This window comes from Dama dama, chromosome 21 (genome assembly GCF_033118175.1).
Source record: "Dama dama isolate Ldn47 chromosome 21, ASM3311817v1, whole genome shotgun sequence".
Taxonomy (NCBI): domain Eukaryota; kingdom Metazoa; phylum Chordata; class Mammalia; order Artiodactyla; family Cervidae; genus Dama; species Dama dama.
Genome location: NC_083701.1, coordinates 9,583,276 through 9,602,028, shown reverse-complemented (window position 1 = coordinate 9,602,028; position 18,753 = coordinate 9,583,276). Strand labels below are relative to the sequence as shown.

General features: G+C 48.5%; 1 protein-coding gene and 1 long non-coding RNA gene across 4 annotated transcripts in view; one reads left to right on the top strand and one right to left on the bottom strand.

Moving 5' to 3' along the window:
• LOC133042522 (uncharacterized) overlaps positions 1-14,868 on the top strand; it is a 54,599-nt gene extending 39,731 nt beyond the window's left edge. Inside the window, exon 2 of the long non-coding RNA XR_009689506.1 lies at positions 13,808-14,868. This is a non-coding gene — a long non-coding RNA (uncharacterized LOC133042522). The remainder of the gene's footprint in view (positions 1-13,807) is intronic.
• DNAAF11 (dynein axonemal assembly factor 11) overlaps positions 14,869-18,753 on the bottom strand; it is a 72,735-nt gene continuing 68,850 nt past the window's right edge. For all 3 annotated transcript variants that reach the window (XM_061123175.1, XM_061123176.1, XM_061123178.1), the window contains one exon: positions 14,869-15,369. In XM_061123175.1, the coding sequence (XP_060979158.1) occupies positions 15,192-15,369 (178 nt within the window). In that variant the 3' untranslated portion in view covers positions 14,869-15,191. The remainder of the gene's footprint in view (positions 15,370-18,753) is intronic.

The following is an 18,753-nucleotide window of genomic DNA, read 5'->3' as shown; positions in this document are numbered from 1 at the left end:
GTAGAATTCAACATTGCTGAATTTGAGAGAATTTTATTGTACATATGTAATTTTATTATATTTATATAAAATTAAACAGTATAAGGGCATATGAAGTATAATACAATATAAATATGTAAATGGAGACTTAGATTATGGGAAAACACATTATAAAACAGGTCTTGGTGTGTATTTAGGTTTGTATTTAGATGAATGCACTGCAGCTATATTTGTCTCTGTGGTCCCAACATATCTGGGCATGTTTAGGAATGTGGTTAGGGGTTTAAAAAGGTCTTATCATGGGGTGGGGAAGAAAAGAGAATGGAGCAGTATGGTGGCCATCCCTGTAAGCCACCAAGTTTGGCAACTTGCTTGTGGTTCAGATCGATAAAGAAACTGAGACAGTGCTCAGGGCTGGTGCAGTGGGAAGACCCAGAGGGATGGGGTGGGGAGGGAGGCAAGAAGGGGGTTCGGGATGGGGACACATGTAAATCCATGGCTGACTCATGTCAATGTATGGCAAAAACCACTACAACATTGTAAAGTAATTAGCCTCCAACTAATAAAAATAAATGAAAAAAAAAAAGAAACTGCCTGCAAGGCAGGGGACCCGGTTCGATCCCTGAGTTGTGAAGATCCCCTGGAGAAGGGAATGACAGCCCTCTTCACTATTCTTGCCTGGAGAATCCCATGGACAGAGGAGCCTGGGAGCTACAGTTCATGGGGTTGCAAAGAGTAACACACTTTGGAAGTCTCGCAAGACTTGGCATATGGTCACAGTCACGGCTGTGATTTATTACAGCCAAAGGATAGAAAACAAAGTCAGCAAAGGGAAAAGGCACATGGGGCAGCCTGGAGGAGATCAACTGCAGCTCCAAAACCTCTCCCTGTGGAACCACACAGGATACACTTAACTCCCCAGCAGCAAGCTGTGACGGGTTATGCAATGTTGTCCACCAGGGATGTTCATTAGAGACGGGACTCAAGGTTTTCTCATCTGCCTCTGCCTGGCATATACCAAAATTCTAGACTCCCTGAAGGAAAGCAGTGTTCAGTACCCACCACCTTGTCTGCATGAACCATTTAAGCTCCAGGAGCTCTCTTATCAGTTAGGGGATGGTGGGAACCCTCTCAAAATCCAAGGACCCAGACGCCAGGCAACAGCCAATCTTATAATCTAGGGATGGCAGTGTCAGGTCTGCTGTGTTAACTCTTCTCTCACAAGGAGCCTCTTGGGAGGGAACTTGGCCTTATAGTAGGAGGGATTTGCTTGATGGGCTGTCCCAGAAATAGACTAACCTTTCGAGGAGGGAGGGTGGGTTCAGAGTCTAGCATGGTGACTATTGCCAATTCTGTCTTTAGCAGAGCCTGGGGAAACCAGAATAGTTCTAAGGAGAGAGAGGGCTTTGTACAAGGCAGCCTACTTAAATAAAAAGCCTAGGAATTCAGGGGAGAAGGAAATGGCAACCCACTCCAGGATTCTTGCCTAGAGAATCCCATGGACAGAGGAGCCTGGTGGGTTGCTGTCCATAGGGTCGCACAGAGGAGGACACAACTGAAGTGATTTCTGGAACTAAGATCACGGCATCTGGTCCCATCACCTCATGGGGAATAGATGGGGAAACAGTGGAAACGGTGTCAGACTTTATTGTTTTGGGCTCCAAAATCACTGCAGATGGTGACTGCAGCCATGAAATTAAAAGACGCTTACTCCTTGGAAGGAAAGTTATGACCAACCTAGATAGCATATTAAAAAGCAGAGACATTACTTTGCCAACAAAGGTCCATCTGGTCAAGGCTATGGTATTTCCAGTGGTCATGTATGGATGTGAGAGTTGGACTGTGAAGAAAGCTGAGCGCCGAAAAATTGATGCTTTTGAACTGTGGTGTTGGAGAAGACTCTTGAGAGTCCCTTGGACTGCAAGGAGATCCAGCCAGTCCATCCTAAAGGAGATCAGTCCTGGGTGTTCATTGGAAGGACTGATGCTGAAGTTGAAACTCCAGTCCTTTGGCCACCTCATGCAAAGAGTTGACTCATTGGAAAAGACCGTGATGCTGGGAGGGATTGGGGGCAGGAGGAGAAGGGGACAACAGAGGGTGAGATGGCTCGATGGCATCACCGACTCAATGGGCATGAGTTTGAGTAAACTCCGGGAGTTGGTGATGGACAGGGAGGCCTGGCGTGCTGCAATTCATGGGGTCACAAAGAGTCGGACACAACTGAGTGACTGAACTGTACTGAACTGAAGTGATTTAGCATGCATGCATGCATTGGAGAAGGAAATGGCAACCCACTCCAGTATTCTTGCCTGGAGAATCCCAGGGACAGAGGAGCCTGATGGGCTGCTGTCTATGGGGTCGCACAGAATCGGACACAACTGAAGCGACTTAGCAGCAGCAGCGGGAATTCAGGAGAAGAGGTTTGGGCAGAGTGTTGCCTGATGAAGGAGGGCAGCTCTGTTGGTTACCAGAGGCAAGATTATGTGAACAGTCTTATGAATGAAAAATGTTGCTGCCATATCCATAAACAATGATGCAAGTGGCCGTCAGGCCACTAGAGCCGCCCCTGAGACTGCTAAAACCCTCAGTCACTGCAGCCATGCCAACAAGGCACCCTGAGGGGACTCAGGATGGAAAAGAACAGGGTACTGGCCCCAGACAGCTAAGACACACATCAAAGGAATGATTTCAACGAGCCCAGACTCTTACATACTCCCATTAACTAGAGATTGCTACTTTTCTTTAATGGTAGTCTTTTGATGTTTCGACTACCTGGTTTTTGTTGCAAAACACGTTATCTATCCCGGCTCCACCCCGACCTCTTCAGAGTAGTCCCCCAAAGCTAAATGAGAAGCTGTCTTCCAGGCTTGAGGTCCTCAGAAAGTCAGCTAAATAAAACAAAGCATGATTCTCAACATTTAGGTTGTGCATTTTCTTTTCAGTCAATAATCTTTAAACAAAAGAAGACCAGAGTTGTTTACAAGAAATGAGGCCAGAGTTATGTTACCAGAAAGAGTATGATCATCGAAAGGAGTCCAAATGAGGGTTTGGGGGAAGACTTCTCATGGTGGGTTTCGTTTTGCATGTCTGAGTGGACAAGTGGAAGTGGAAGTGGAAGACCACCCCCTGCCTTGGCCTAAGAGGTGGAGCTTCCTCCTAGGGATCGCCAATCAAGCCTCACAGAATCATTTGACAGTGATACGGAGCTTGCCCTTTCCTCCAAGGCTCCCTGGTCAGTGGAGGTAACACAATTAAAATAAAAGAGGTTTGGAATTTGATCATTTCAATAGAGAGAGGTCTGGTACTTCCAAGGAAATAGGCAGTTGGGCCATGCTGGATAAAATGGTTCTGGCCAGCACTGACAACATGTGGAGAGGTTTGTCCCCACGTGACCAAGCAGTTCTCTGGCACCAGCTGGGTGTCCTTCACATCAACCCGCTTCTGCTACTGACTACCTGGAGAGAGCGTCATATTCCATACGTTAAGGGCTCAGTCTTGCAACAATGCCTACCTTCTCAACTCTGCCACTCCACTTCCAACTGGCTATAAACTGGAATTTCCAATGGTCCCCACCTTAGGTTCAATAAATTTGCTAGAGCAGCTTACAGAACTCAGAGAAACATTTGACTCTCTGTGCTGTGTCCGACTCTTTGTGACCCTGTGGACTGGAGCCCGCCAGGCTCCTCTGTACATGGTGTGAGGCGAGGGCAGAGAAAAAGAGAGCAGGCCAGGCAGTCAGGCAAGATAAAGGAAATTTATTAGAGGGAAAAGAGAGGGTGACTGGCTCTTAAGGAGAACCAGTGTCCTCCCTTTCTGACAGAGTCCTTCTTATACCCCACCAATGAAAAATTCTCTGAAGGGATGGTGATGTAGCCAGAGGTCTGGAATCTGGTGGTCTCACAGCTTTGAGAAGATAGGCACCAATGAGATAACAGGATGCCATTTGGGCAATTTGGTCAGTCTCACAGATCACTGTGATTTATTCTTTGTTTGCGAGGTTGACATAACAAGCCATCTTATCAATGAGACCCCATGTGGGCCCTATCACATGGGATTTCCCAGGCAAGGATGCTGGAGTGGGTTGTTGTGTCCTCCTCCAGGTGATCTTCCTGACCCAGGGGTCGAAACTGAGTCTCTTGTGTCTCCTGCATTGGCAGGTGGGTTCTTTACCACTAGCGCCACCTGGAAAGCCCTTTGTCTGAGCAGTGAGTCTCAACATAATAACATTCACTGGACCATGTTGTAAACAGATGTGCTGCCGTCCAGCTCTGTTGTTCCATTTATAGAGCTCAAGCAGAGTAGCTGTAGCGTAACTCTGAAGGGCCCTAGGATTTCAGAGTGGTCAGTGAGCATTTGCTGCAACTTAAAGTCGCCAGCTGCATTAGCCCATAACAAGAAAGCCAGCTTGTCCTTTGAAGCTTTGAAGTCAGGCATTGACTCCTCTTCTCTAGCTATGGAAGTCCTAGATGACATTTTCTTCCAATAGAAGGCCCTTTTGTCTACGTTGAAAACTCTGTTGTTTGGCATAACCACCTTCATCATTTACCTTATACCAGATTTCCTGGATAATTTTCTGCAGCTTCTGTGGAAGCACTTGTACTTTTACCGTACAGAAATGGCTTCTTCCTTTCAACCTCAGGAACGAGTCCCTTATGATTTCAAACATTTCTTCAGCCACTTCCTCACCTCTCTCAGAGAACTGAAGCGAGTGAAAGGCTTGTTCTGGCTTAGACACTTTGGCTTAAGGGAATGTTGTGGCTGCTTTGGTCGTGTCCGACTCTTTGAGACTCCATGGACTGTAGCCTACCAGTCTCCTCCCTCCATGAGATTCTCCAGGCAAGAATACCGGAGTGGGTTGCCATTTCCTTCTCCAGGGGATCTTCCCGACTCAGGGATCAAACCTGGGTCTCCTGCACTGCAGGCAGACGCTTTAACCTCTGAGGCACCAGGGAAGCCCATGGTGTTCTATCTAGAGACACTCAAATCTTCTTATCAGCAATAAAGGCTTCCCAGATGGTGCTAGAGGTAAAGAACCTGCCCACCAATTAAGGAGACTTAAGAGACTTGCGTCCGATCCCTGGGTGGGGAAGATCCCCTGGAAGAAGGCATGGCAACCCACTCCAGCATTCTTGCCTGGAGAATCCCCATGGACAGAGGAGTCTGGCGGGCTGCAGTCCATAAGGTCACAGAGTTGGACATGACTGAAGCCACTTAGCACACACGGACCAGCAATAAGGTGGTTTTGCTTTCTTGTCATTCCTGTGTTCACTGGAGCAGCTCTTTGAATGACCTTCATGAACTGTACCTTTGCGTTCACAACTTGGTTGATTGGCTCAAGACACCTGGTCTTCAACCCACCCTGACTTTCAACATGCCTTCCTCACTAAACTTGATCACTTTTAGCTTTTGATTTAAAGAAATAGATAGAAGATGCTCCCTTTCACTTAAATACTTAGAGGGCATTGTCGGGTTATTAACTGGCCTAATTTCAATATCGTGTGTCTTAGGGAATGGGGAGGCCTGAAGAGAGGGAAAGGGCACAATCAGAACATGCACTATTTACCGATTAAGTTTGTTTGGGCACAGTCCATGGTGCCCCACAACAATTACAATAGCAACATCAAAGATCACTGATCACAGATCACTGTAACAAACATGACAGTAATGGAAACCCTTGAAATAGTGCAAGAATCACTAAAATGTGACAGAGGGACACTAAATGAGCAAATGCGGTTGGAAAAATGCTGCTGATAAACGAGCGTTCTTGATGCAGAGTTGTCACCAACCTGAATTTGTTAAAAAAAAAAAAAAAAACATAAAAAAAGAAAGAAAGGCAATATCTGCAAAGTACAATAAAATAAAGTACAATAAGACAGAAAGTGCCTAGAGTTTATTATTTAAAGTCTTGGGGTTCAGCCAAAGCCGGTGTCCTGTGACAACCTAGATGGGTGGGGTGGGGGGAATGGGAGGGAGTTTTAAGAGGGAGGGGATCTATGTATACCTATGGTTGATTCATGTTGATGTATGGCAGAAACTAACACAACACTGTAAAGTAATTATCCTCCAATGAAAAATAAAATAAAAGACTGTACAGTCCTGGAGTCCAGTAGGAAGGGCTCTGGGTCCCCTTCTAGTAAAGGGTCACATGCAGCTATTGGGGGTGCTGGTGGAGTCAGGGCCCTGGGGCATGGGTGGTGACCCCAGGAAAGCAGCAGAGATGGGAGCTCGGCAGAGAGGAGGTCCCCAGAAGGTTCTATCTCACTGGGAAAAGGAGCCCTGGCACCATGACTGATTCCCAGAAATGCCTGGAACAAAAGCTGCAGCTCCGTCCTCAGTAGGTGGAGCAATAGCCAGCAATTTCAGCCCATGAACCCACCTACTGAGACCCAGGGAAACCTGGGCAACATGAGATAGAACGCAGAGATAACACCAGAAAAAACATTAACTCGTGGATAGGCAAGTACAATGTCAGTGCTGGTCTCAAAGAAATATGGCCAAAGGAAATTAAAAAAATATTCTCTTCTATTTTTATCTGCATAACCTAAGGAACATTAAGTAGAATTCAATTCATAACTCTGAACAGGCCTCTTAGATCACCTCCAACGATCTTTATTTGGCCTTGTATTGATTTGTAAATATTTTTATTTATAGAAACCTCCAAGAAAAGGAGAGGAGAAGAGGCAGGCAGTGGTATATGTTATAAAAATGATCCTGAGGTAAAATTAAGTATGCCTCTCTGCCCCCCACCATTGCCCACATCTTTTATTCATACAACAGGAGAAGAATCACCTCCTCTTTCCTTCAAGGGCAGGAAATGTTGCCTAAAAGAACTTGAGTTTCATGGAGGAGGAAGGGGAGGTGGTAGACCGTATTTTCCCAAGGTCTCCAAACAAGATGTGTCATTTCACACACTCGTGTAGAAGCCAGCGACTCCTCTGTAGAAGCCAGCGACTCCTCCAATGAGATGGTGAGACCAAATCCTCTCTTCTTGGACTTAGCCAGGCCTCTGGGATGGCCCTGATCAGTAGTAGCATGTGGCAGAAGAGAGCTGAGTCACTTCCGAAATTAGACCATGGAAATACCAGGCACTTTGTCACCCTTCTCCCTGGAAGCTCAGTCTTGGACCCTCACGGCCATGCTCTGAGGAAGCCCAGACCTCACAGACTCATGCGGGGGGCCTGGCTTTCAGCCAGCTCAGGTCCTGGCCAAGAGCCAGCCTCAGCTGCCAAAGGTGTGAGTGAAGTCATCTCCGGGTTCATCCAGCCTCTGGATCTCAAGTTATCCACAGTTTTGGGGTTTAAGTTGAGGCTCCAGACACAAAGGAGAAAAGACACGCTGTGCCCAATGTGTTGGTGTGTATTTCTGACCTACAGAAACTGTGAGCACACTAAAATGGTTGTCCCACGGCACCAAACATGATTGGTTATGTTGTGTAGGGTAACTAGAGCGGGCATTCTTTTTCCCTTTGATGGAGGAAGTCAGCAGACTCAGTAACAGTGTTCCACCACCCAGAGAGCTGAGCCGCTCACCGCGGTCAGTGTTCCCTGCAGGACCCTGGACTGATCACTTTCCCAACACAGATGATGCAAAATGATGGCCCTTCATGTTGGATTTAACTTCCCTCTGAAGAGTCTCGTGTGCTTATAATGATCCCAACACCTGATGGCCTTAGCCAGGAATAGGGGCCTTGTACACTTGATCCTGCTTCCTCCTTCACAGGAGGGCCTCCACTCTGTCTCTGGGCCTTGGTAACACCACCCTGCTCCCATCCAACCCTGAGAGGGCTCACCTGGGCCCTGGGACCCAGCGCATCACCCACCTCAGGTCAGGGATGACACGGGCAGACGGTCAGTGTGCATATAAGCCCCATGTGACTCTCAGGAGGCTTCCCAGGTGGCCCTAGTGGTAGAAAACCTGCCTGCCAATGCAGGAGTCACCGGAGACACAGGTTCGATCCCTGGGTTGGAAAGATTCCCTGGAGAGGTCATGGCAACTGACTCCAGTATTCTTGCCTGGAGAATCCCATGGACAGAAGAGTCTGGTGGGCTACAATTCTGAGGTTGCAAAGAGTTAGACAGGACTGAAGGGATTTAGCATGCATGTAACTCTCAGGAATGGTGACAACTTCAGTGTGGAGGGCAGATTGGATGCCTGGGGGGACGTGGTGGGAGATGTGGGCTCATAGCAGGTGGGGGCCTGCATCTGATGTGCTCAGACTTGTTCTCCAGGCAACAGTTATGGACTATTGGGCGGGGGGTGGTCACACCAACACAGTAGATGATGAGAGATGGCATACAGATGCTGACAGTGGTTTTGGAGACTAGAGGAGCTCTTTTTGAAGGAGAATTGATGGGATTGAGTTACCAACTGAAAGTTGAACATCAGTTCCATTCAGTTATTCAGTTATGTCCAACTCTTTGTGACCCCACCATGGACTGTAGCACGCCAGGCTTCCCTATCCATCACCAACTCCCAGAGCTTGCTCAGACTCATGTCCATCGAGTCGGTGATGCCATCCAACTATCTTATCCTCTGTCATCCCCTTCTTCTGCTGCCATCAATCTTTTCCAGCATCAGGGTCTTTCCAGTGAGTCAGTTCTTCGCATCACGTGGCCAAAGTATTGGAGTTTCAGCTTCAGCATCAGTCCTTCCAATGAAGAATCAGGACTGATTTCCTTGAGGATGGACTGGTTGGATCTCCTTGCAGTCCAAGGGACTCTCAAGAAGGTTGAACATAGGAAGCAGCGATGGTGTTTTCTCAGCTGGGTGATTGGAGAGTAAACCCATGAAACAAAAGCCAGAAGACAAGAAGCAGAATGAGTAAAGTGGCAGGAAAGACGAGCGGAAACGATGAGAGAGAAGACTCTGGCTAGCCCAGACAAGTCGCTGAATTCGAGGACTGTACCTGAGGCCTGAGATGGGGATGCCAGGGGCAGAGCACTGGCAGCACAAGCCACAGGGATGTGCCCACGTGTCCCGGAGAGGCAGGGTGTGTTCGTGGAGATGACGTGCCAAAGGGTCACGTGGGTACCGGCCTGACACGATGAAGCAAGAGGAGCCATAGGTCACTAGCAGGAGGGGAGCGAGAACCGGGAGAACCTTCTCTGGCACCTGATGTGTTCCCTGCACTTAGTAGGTGCTCAGGAAATGTGCGTACATTGAAGAAACCCATGAGCATATCCAACTGAGGCTCAGAAAAGGCACCAGACCCAAGGGAAGAAGCAACAACAGGAAAGGTCGGCTGTGAGAGTATAGATGCGTCAGCCTGATGTGTGTCAACCGGAGACGCAGTGACACTTTCCCTCCGACGTGTCAGGCAAGCTGCGACAGACCATGAAAGGTGGCCGGTGCTCGCTGTGTGTGGAGCCCCAGCTGCCAGGCAGAGGGCAGGCTTCCGGGAAGGGGCGAGCACCAGGGCACCATACCTGGGCCTTGCACGGCTCACACACCTCCCATCAGAGTCACGGTTGCTGGCCTCCTCTTGACGTTGGCAGGCTTTTCACATGCAGGGGGCTCCTGCCTCAGCGCTTGTCACGGTAGCTGGGCGCGGGATGCAGAGACATCACTGCGCTGGGCTGGCGCCGGTGGGACGTCACGGCCAGGGATACAGAAGGGCCGGTTTGTGCTGCTCAAGAGAAAAAAAAGTGGGAGAAAAAAAATGCAGGGGCTGGCGCGTTTGGGTCCTGGGGACAGAGGATGACATTACACGCCATGCAGTGTCCTTTCTCCTGGGGACTGAGAGGGAAAAACAGCCTCTGCTGTCCCTGGGGGAGCTGATGCAAGGCTGAAGCAGTGAGCCTTCTTGAAGACAGAGATGAGCTGAGGCAGAGGGCAAGGAGGGTGATGAAAAGGGAATTTGGAAAAATGGCCAGGGCAGCGATTCTGGCATTACAGGTTACTGTCAGTATACACTTTTTTTTTTGGACTATACTGAGTCTTGGTTATGGCGTGAGGGTTTAGCTACCCTGGGGCTTGTGGGATCTCAGTTCCTCTGCATTGGAAGGTGGATTCTTGACCACTGGACCACCAAGGAAGTCCCCAATTAGTATACACATAACATTGAGTGCTCACCTTGCAGCTGTGATTAATACATGCTATAGGTTCCCCTTTCTTCAATGTGGGTGGTTTTTCCCTGCCTCTGGATGAAAATTTAAGCAGACCCAGTAATATTTCTTTATATTTCTAGGTGACCCTTCAGCCATTTGAATCTTATCTTCAGTCTCCATTCAGTAATGAGATTGTCCCCATCAAGGTCCAAACGCTGGTATGACATCAGCTCCTCTCCCCCCGTCCCCGCCCCCGCCACCTTCTCAGGCTGATCAGGGTGGAGACCAACAGCTGGCAGGAAGGCTGTGCTCTCATTCTGCTCCCCGGCTCCCGCCCCCACCCGACCCCAGACACCAGGAGCTCTAGCCCCATCCTGGAGGGGTTAGGGGGGCAGGGTGAGGGACAACAGGCAGAGGGGAGCGTGGTCCCTCCACCGCGCTGTGTATCCACCAGTGGGCTCCCCAGGCCCCGGCCCTCAGTTGAGCTTGGTTGCTGGGAAGTTGTAGCCGGGGAGTAAGGAAGGTCCAGATGTTTACTCCCTGCTCCCTCCCTGGGAAGGGAAGTGGGGCATCCTGGGAAGAAGGTGGGGCTCCTGTCAATTGTCTGCCACCTTCTCTGGTCCTGGTGACCATTCCCTCCTCTTCCCACTCGAGCCCCAAACTCCGAGTGGCCAGGACCTTGACGGCTGCGGATAAGATAAGTCCTTACAGCTCCATCAGGCTTCCTGCTCTGTCGGCCGGGGGGAGGGTTGAAACTGACTTTTCTACCCCTGGAGGCTTTTTCATCAACTCCGGAGAGCTTCCCGGTTTGTCCATCCCCTGCATGCCCAGCCCTGGCCTTGGGGTCCTCCTCCTCAGCCCCCGGCACGCAACAGCATAGCCTGAGCCTCTGCCGTGGGGCTTCTCACCCCTCCAGGGAGCCCCGACGGACAGCAGTCCGAGCTGCCGTCATCTCCCACCTCCAGTCCTTAGGAAAGGCTCGCACAACCCTGCCCCCAGCCTCGGGTTTCTCAGGCATGAGTCAGGTACCAACCGTGTGCCCCCAACTTCGGGAAACCCTCCTCGGAGCTCTCCAGTGAGGCTCCCTGGAGAACTTCTCACTGAGCCTGGACTACAAGGAAGGACCCTAAAGTGGATGTAAAAGGTAACGGCGCTCTCCAAAGACATGTGTTCATCTACCATCACCTTCAAAGTCCCTTGAAAGTTCGCCACCCAGGAGGACTGAAGTGAGAACACAACACCACCCCAAGAACCTTCCAGCTTTATCCCCAAAGCTTTAACCCTCCACAAACCCCCTCTAGTCTGAGATCCCTTTTTCACATTCCCAAAAGGAGGGACCGGTTTTAAGACCGGAGAAAGTAGGTTTGTGACTATTTCCTTGGAAAATATTGTCATGTGAATTGTTTCATTCACTTTGGTAGGAAAAAAAAGAAACAAAACAGACAAACTCATATTGGAAATTTGGTCAAAAATGATTTTTAAAAAATCATATTTTAACAACTTGCTACACTATTTTAGGGCCAGCCCCTTGATCTTTGGGAGTCTCAGTTGTTAAAACTGTAAAATGGGGACTTCCCTGGTGGCGCAGTGGATGAGAGTCTGCCTGCCATTGCAGGAGACACAGGTTCGATTCCTGGTCTGGGAAGATTCCACATGCTGGGAAGCAGCGAAGCCGATGCACCATAACCCCAGGCCCGAGCTCTATGGGCCATGACTACTGAAGTCCATGCGCCCGAGAGCCTGTGCCCCGCAACAAGAGAAGCCACCCGTGAGAAGTCACCCCCTAGAAGCCCACATACTGCAACCAGGAGTAGCCCCCACTCTCTGCAACTAGAGGAAGCCTGCACACAGCAACAAAGATCCAGTGCAACCAAAATAAATAAATTAATTAATTAAAAATACTGTAAAACGTGAGAGTGAGTGCCGAGGTGTTCATTCAGTCTCCTAGTACACAGATGTCCCTCGCTTTTACGCCAGTTTGCTTTTATGAAAGACCTATGGTAGTATGTTCTCTCTAAATGAAAGAAATCAGGATGATTTGGGCTTTTACAAGAAAAGGCGAAGAGCAACCACTCTGTTCAGCGTTTCTTTTCCAGAGATCTGCCGTATAGGGTGGCAGTGAGAGGGGCTCTGCAACCAAGCTTCTTCCCCGGGAACCACACTCAGCATCTCTGCATCCAGCCGCCAGGGCTGTGAACCGTGTCTGCGAGCATCTGTGCTTTATCTCGACGTCAGGCCATTGCTTCTTCGCCTTACACCACTTTGGTTTATACGAGGTTTCGTTATTTTTGAACGAAGCCTATATAGTTCCTTCATATTTCCTCTAAATTCTGCTTGAAAACGGACTTTGTATGCCTTTAGATTTTGCAGCTAACAGGCACGAGTTGATGATACTTCCGGCATTCTACTTGGAAATCTTTCACTAACCCCAATAAGTCATCAGGGACATTTTTCCATGTTGCCCCCAGGCAACAGTTTTGCTAAACTTTTTCTACAGAAGGAAGGTCTTTGTTGGAGCACTAAAGCGCATTTTCCTGTTTCCACGGACAGCCACCTGGAGGTGAGTTTCTGTCATCGGCCACAGAGGGGCGCTGCTCAGCTCTTCCTAGCGAGAACCAGACGCAGGGAGCGGAAGAGCCTGCAGCCTCCAGCTGCAACATCTTCGGGACCCGCTCCAGTTCTCCAGCTCTGGCCCTCTCCCTCTCCCCGGCTTCCCTGCAAGCGCCAAACGTGGCAGGGGCTGCCGGGCACAGCCCTTTCTGTCCAACATGCCCGTCTTCCTTCCACGGGCCCTCTTGTCCTGGAGCTGCCAGCTGGGTTGGCTGAGACGTTCTCAGCGCTCACTGTGGTCCGAGGCTCCGTTTAGCCAATCCTCCTCCACCCTCAGCCTCCCTCGTTTTATGGATGTCAAGCCTGTATCTAAAACCTAAAGTCTAACGCCTTTCCTACTCCAGCTCCCTCTCTTCATCATTCTAAGCTATTACCCCCAATAAATCTCTCGCACTTCTAACTCTCTCCTGTCTGCTTCCTGGAGGGAGCCAACTGTCACAAACCTCCTCAAGGCCCTTCTAGCTTCTGACCGCCCCAAGCAATGACTGCACGTCTTTGGTTTTGGTTAGTAACGCGACACTTCTAGGTGCCAAATCTGGTTCTGGTAGCTATTGCTGCAGGACAGACTCTCCCTATGTCTATAGGATGACAACAACCATTTTATTTTGCTCACAGTGCTGTGGGTCAGAGATTAGGAAGGCACATCTGGGCCGTTCTTATTTTGGCTTGACTCACGCAGTTACAGCCAGACGGTGGCCAGGACTGGACGTCAAAGATGGCGCACTCACAGGTCTCGTAGATGACGCCATCAGCTGAGAGTGCTTCTCGGGCTGTGGGCAGGACCGCCTACTGTGGCATCTCCAGCATGGCAGCTCCAGGGAAGTTGGACCTTTTACATGGCATCTGGATTCCCCCAGAGGGAATGTCCCGAGAATCAAACGGCAGTGATATGGCCTTTTCTGATTCAGCCCTGACAATCACGTTGCTATTGTTTAGCCGCTAAGTCGTGTCCAACTCTTTGTGACCCCATGGACTGTAGCCCACCAGAATCCTCTGTCCATGGGATTTCCCAGGCAAGAACACTGGAGTGGGTTGCCATCTCCTTCTCCAGGGGATCTTCCCAACCCAGGGATCAAACCCATGTCTCCTGCATTGCAGGTGGATTCTTTATCACTGAGCCTCCTGGGAGACCTTTGACAACCATGTAACATCATTTTATTATTATGCTACAGGTCGCAAGCAAGTCACTAAGCTTGGCCCATATTCAAGACGAGAGATCAGAGAACCCACCTCTTGATGGGAGGAGTGTCATATAATTTGCAGACATCCACAGCGGCCAATCCGACAGTAGCAGAAACCAACAGCGAACTCCATGTATGGCACTATACCCCAGGGGACCGTCCATCACCTGCTGGCTGGCAGGTTGATTACACTGGAACATTTCCATCCATTGTGGAAGAAACGGTACCTTGTTCTCACCGGAATATACACTTACTCTGAATATGAATCTGCCTTCCTTCCCTATAGTACTTCTGCCAAAACCACCATCTGTGGGTTTACATAATGGCAGCCATATTCGCTGCCGCAGCACTTCATGGAGCACCGCCTCTGACCAGGGGGCTCATTACAGCCAATGAACCATGCCCACGGAGCTGTGTCTATGGAACTGACTGGACTCACCATGTTCATCATCACTCTGGAGCAGCTGGCCTGCTAGAACACTGAAGGGGCCTTTTGCAGACTCCCCTACAGTGCCAACCGGGTGATAACACTTTGTGTGTGGGTGAGATAATGTTCCCAAGGATGAAGTATAGACTCTGAATTCCTATCCAACATGTGGTGCTGTTTCTCCCAGGGCCAAGGAGCATGGATCTGGGATCAAGGGATTGAAATGGGAGAGGTTCCTCTCACTAACACCCCTAATGATTAACAGGCCAGTTTTACTCCTGTTTCTGCAACTAGAGGCATTGGTTCTGGAGGCAAGAGCACTTCCACTGGAGACCAAACAGACGTGCTTTTTGACTGCAGGCTCTGTCACCACCTGACATGGTCCATGTGTGCATATTTTACTGCCTTGTTACCACTGACTCCATGAGGAACAGAGCAGGTCCCGGGACTCAGTAGCTGCTTATGTATTTGTTGATTTGTGTGCGCGTGCATGTGGGGGAGGGGTTGGGGGAGGAGTCTGGTTTAAACGCTAGTAAGTCATGATCAGAGTAATGATAGTTTTCCTATACTGTATCTGGAATACTGAGTTAATAATGTTCTAGATAAACCAGAGGTAGTGGTTTAATGATGAGTGCTTTAATCCATGATTTCATCTATCTGCACAAGCCGGTGGTTCTGGGATTTACAATCAGCGTGTTTCTGTAATCGTTCTATGATTTACTAAACATTTTAACTAACCAATGCTTTATTACAAACAAATGATACAGCATTTTGAAGGTACACGCTTTAATTTTAAACTGGTTTGAGAATATTAATGTACAAAGTAGAAGCTAATGCATTGGAGTAGTAATACTGAAAATAACTATGTCTACCCCGTAAATAATACACACACTCTCTGTATGGAGCAAATCTGGGTCTGGCAGGTCACAGGCAGTGTGGCCTGAGATTTCAAATCAAAGGAGGCACTTCAGGATTATCTTCAAAGTCGGGCTCTTCCTCACTTGGTATAATTTTGGGCTCAGCGAGCACTCTTCCGGGCGTGTGTTTTTTCTCCTGAACTATGTTGGCCACATCAGGGATGGAACGCTTGCTGGGATCCACTTCTAGTCTTTCCATTTGCTGGCTTCTGGAACAACAAAAAAGGCAAAGGAAATGGAGATATCATCTTGAAGTAAATTTCAAGCAGATTCCATTCATTCATTCGTTTGTTTGGCAAACATTGGCAAGTACCATCCCTGGAGCATGGGGGCAGAAAAAGGAGATTGTCCTGGATTCAAGTGGCTTAGAGCCTTGTAGAAGCAGGAGTCGGCCTTCGGAGAAATAAAGAGTTAAAGGGTGCTGCAGGGCCATGCTAACACACAGGCAGGCAGAGGATAGGACAGTTGGCAGACTCTGCTTACCTAAGACTTTTTTTGATAACTGAAATGATACAGCAGGTCAAGTCCCACAGCCAGGAGCAATAATAGAATCACACCCGGCAGGTTTCACTCCTGAATGGAGCTAATCAGGCGCCTAAGACCCTGCTGCTTGAGATAATCCAGCCTGCTGAGGTTGGCATGCTCAGTCGTGTCCAACTCTTTGCAACCCTTTGGACTGTAGCCCACCAGGCTCCTCTGTCCATGGGATTTTTCAGGCAAGAATACTTGAGTAGATTGCCATTCCCTCCTCCAGGGGATCTTCCGGATCCAGGGATCGAACCCATGTCTCCCACATCTCCTGCATTTCAGGTGGTTCTTTTTTTTTTTTTTTAATTTAATTGAAGGCTAATTACAATATTGTAGTGGTTTTTGCTATACACTGACATGAACCAGCCATGAGTGTACATGTGTCCCCTGTCCTGAACTCCCCTCCCACCTTCCTCCCCGTCCCACCTCTCAGGGTTGTCCCAGCGCACCAGCTTTGGGTGCAGGCGGGTTCTTTACTGCTGAGCCGTCGGGGAAGCCCATGGTTCGGCAGGGACACTCGTGCTACAAGTTCAGGTGCATGCCAAGCTTAGCCCACGGTTCTTTCCCTCCTGTAGGAAACTGCACCCAGTCCTCAAGGCAATAGCTGGGGTGAAACGGAACCAGGAAGCCCCTCTGCGGGCCAAGGAATCCCGTGATCACAGTCACATAGAAAACTCTAAATGATACAGTCCCCGGGCTGTTTTCCTGGCCATTTCCATTCCACAGGCTTGGAGTTGGACCCAGTAAGCTGTAGTTATGTAAAGTTTCCCCCAGGATGTGGATGATTTTGAAATAATTTTGGAATCACAGTACCAATCATTCATTCACTCAGTTATTTGACAGATACACATTAGGAGCCTACTGCACCCTAGCTGTGCTAGACACTAGCAATACCATGGTCTGTGCAGACAGACAAGGTTCCTGGGCCCATCTCGGGGCACAGGGGAGTGCTCAATAGAAAAATTATCTCGCCGTCATGTAACTGTCTCACTGTCCATCTGTTCCCCCGTCAGACTGGCATCTTCGAAGCAAAGATTCTGTCTCTTTCACCTTATATCTTTGGCATACAGCTTCACTGAATAAATTGCTGTTGAATAAGTAGAAAAAATTCACTACTGTGCAATACTGAAATTAAATAGGCAATTAGCTCTGATCTATGTGGTTCAGACTGTAAAGAATCTGTCTGCAATGCAGGAGACCCAGGTTTGATCCCTGGGTCAGGAAGATCCCCTGGAGGAAGGGAATGACTACCCATTCCAGTATTCTTGCCTAGAAAATTCCATGGACAGAGGAGCCTGGCAACTACAGTCCATGAGGTTGTGAAGAGTCAGACGTGACTGAGCAACTAACCCTTTCAGTTAAGGAAAATCACGATCTACTCCAGGAGTTCCAAACCCATGTCCTCCGGCCAAATTCCTGCAGCAGACACAATCTGGTGGAGAAGGGAGGTTCGATTTTCTTTGGAAAGTGTAAATTCTTTTGCTCTTGCAACCATTCCCCCTCACGTCTGTAGTCTGCTCAGCTCTTGAAAGGATCTGACTTTTTGATTCCTTTGTATTTTGACTGGGCTTCCCTGGTAGCTCAGACAGTAAAGGATCTGCCTGCAATGCAGGAGACCTGGGTTTAATCCCTGGGTCAGAAATACTTTGACTAATATACCTGGACCTGCTGAAGAAAAACACAAATTTGGATTTAAAAATGGCACTTTCTGAAGTCCCAGAATATACACTATAAACTATGCAGGGAGTTTCAGTTTTCAAAATCTTACATTACAGTCGTTATTAACTATAGCTCTACTTCTTAATTATTCTGTTCTTACTTAACAGGCTGTGATATCTATGGCTTAATTAAGTAAATATCTAAATTCATCTATGATAATTATGTTGTCCTTGACTTTGAAGAAAAGCAGCCCATCTCTATTCGGGGCATATCTCTTGGGCTATAGTTTCTGGATCTCAGTAATAAACAGTGAACTCAGTATTCAGTTATCTGCGGCGCCCCAACTTCAGATGTTCTGAGGAACGGTTTGTATGCAGGGTTTTAATTACTCATGAATCCCTGAGGGTAATAAGCAGTGAACAGCTAGGCCTGGGGCACTCAAGGACCACATTCATCCCCAAAATAAAGAGGAGAGGGAGTTTTTTTCCCCTGCTGCTTCCTGCCTCACATCCGCGGCCTGAAGAGACAGATGCCTGCTGCAGGTTTTACCCGTCACCTGGCTGTCAGACCAGAACCTCTGGCAACTAATAAGAACAGGTGGAAGACGGCATGAGTAAATTTATAATTATGGGAGAATGAAAGAAAAAAAGAAAATGTCTAAAATCAGTAGGCCTAAAATATATTGAAGATTGATTCCTCTATTAAAGAATACAAAGGATTTTCAGGGCAGTGAAACTCCTCTGCGTGACACTATAGTAGCGGATGCATGTCATTATTTGCTGTGGTTGTTTAGTTGCTCAGTCGTATCTGACTCTTTGTGACCCTCTAGACTGCAGCCCTCCAGGCTCCTCTGTCCATGGCATTTCCCAGGCAGGAACACTGGAGTGGGATGCTACTTCCTTCTCCAGGGGAGCGCCTCAGCCCACGGGCTGAGCCCACGTCTCCTGCGTCTCTTGCTCTGGCAGGTGGATTCTCTACTGCTGAGCCACCTGGAAAGCTGTTACACATTTGTCGAAATCCAAAGAACACACAGCACCAAGACTGAGCTCCTATGCAAATTCTGGATGTGGGTGATAATGATGCAGGAAGGCAGCTTCATCAGTTGTAACAAACCTCCTCTGGTAGAGGGTGTGGATAACGAAGGAGGCTATGCATCCGTAGGGGAAGGGGGTATTTGGGAAGTCTCTGTGCCTTTTACTCGATTTTGCTGTGAACCTAAGACTGGGCTAAAAGTCCATTAAAAAAAAAAAAAAGACACCATGAGGAGAGTAAGAAGGCAAGTCCAAGAATGGGCCACATTTTGTAATCCTAGATCCACCACTCACTTACCAATTTTGCGATCTTGGGCAAATGACCCCATCTCTATGAACCTCGGTATGTTGGGAATAGGAGGATTTATTTATATT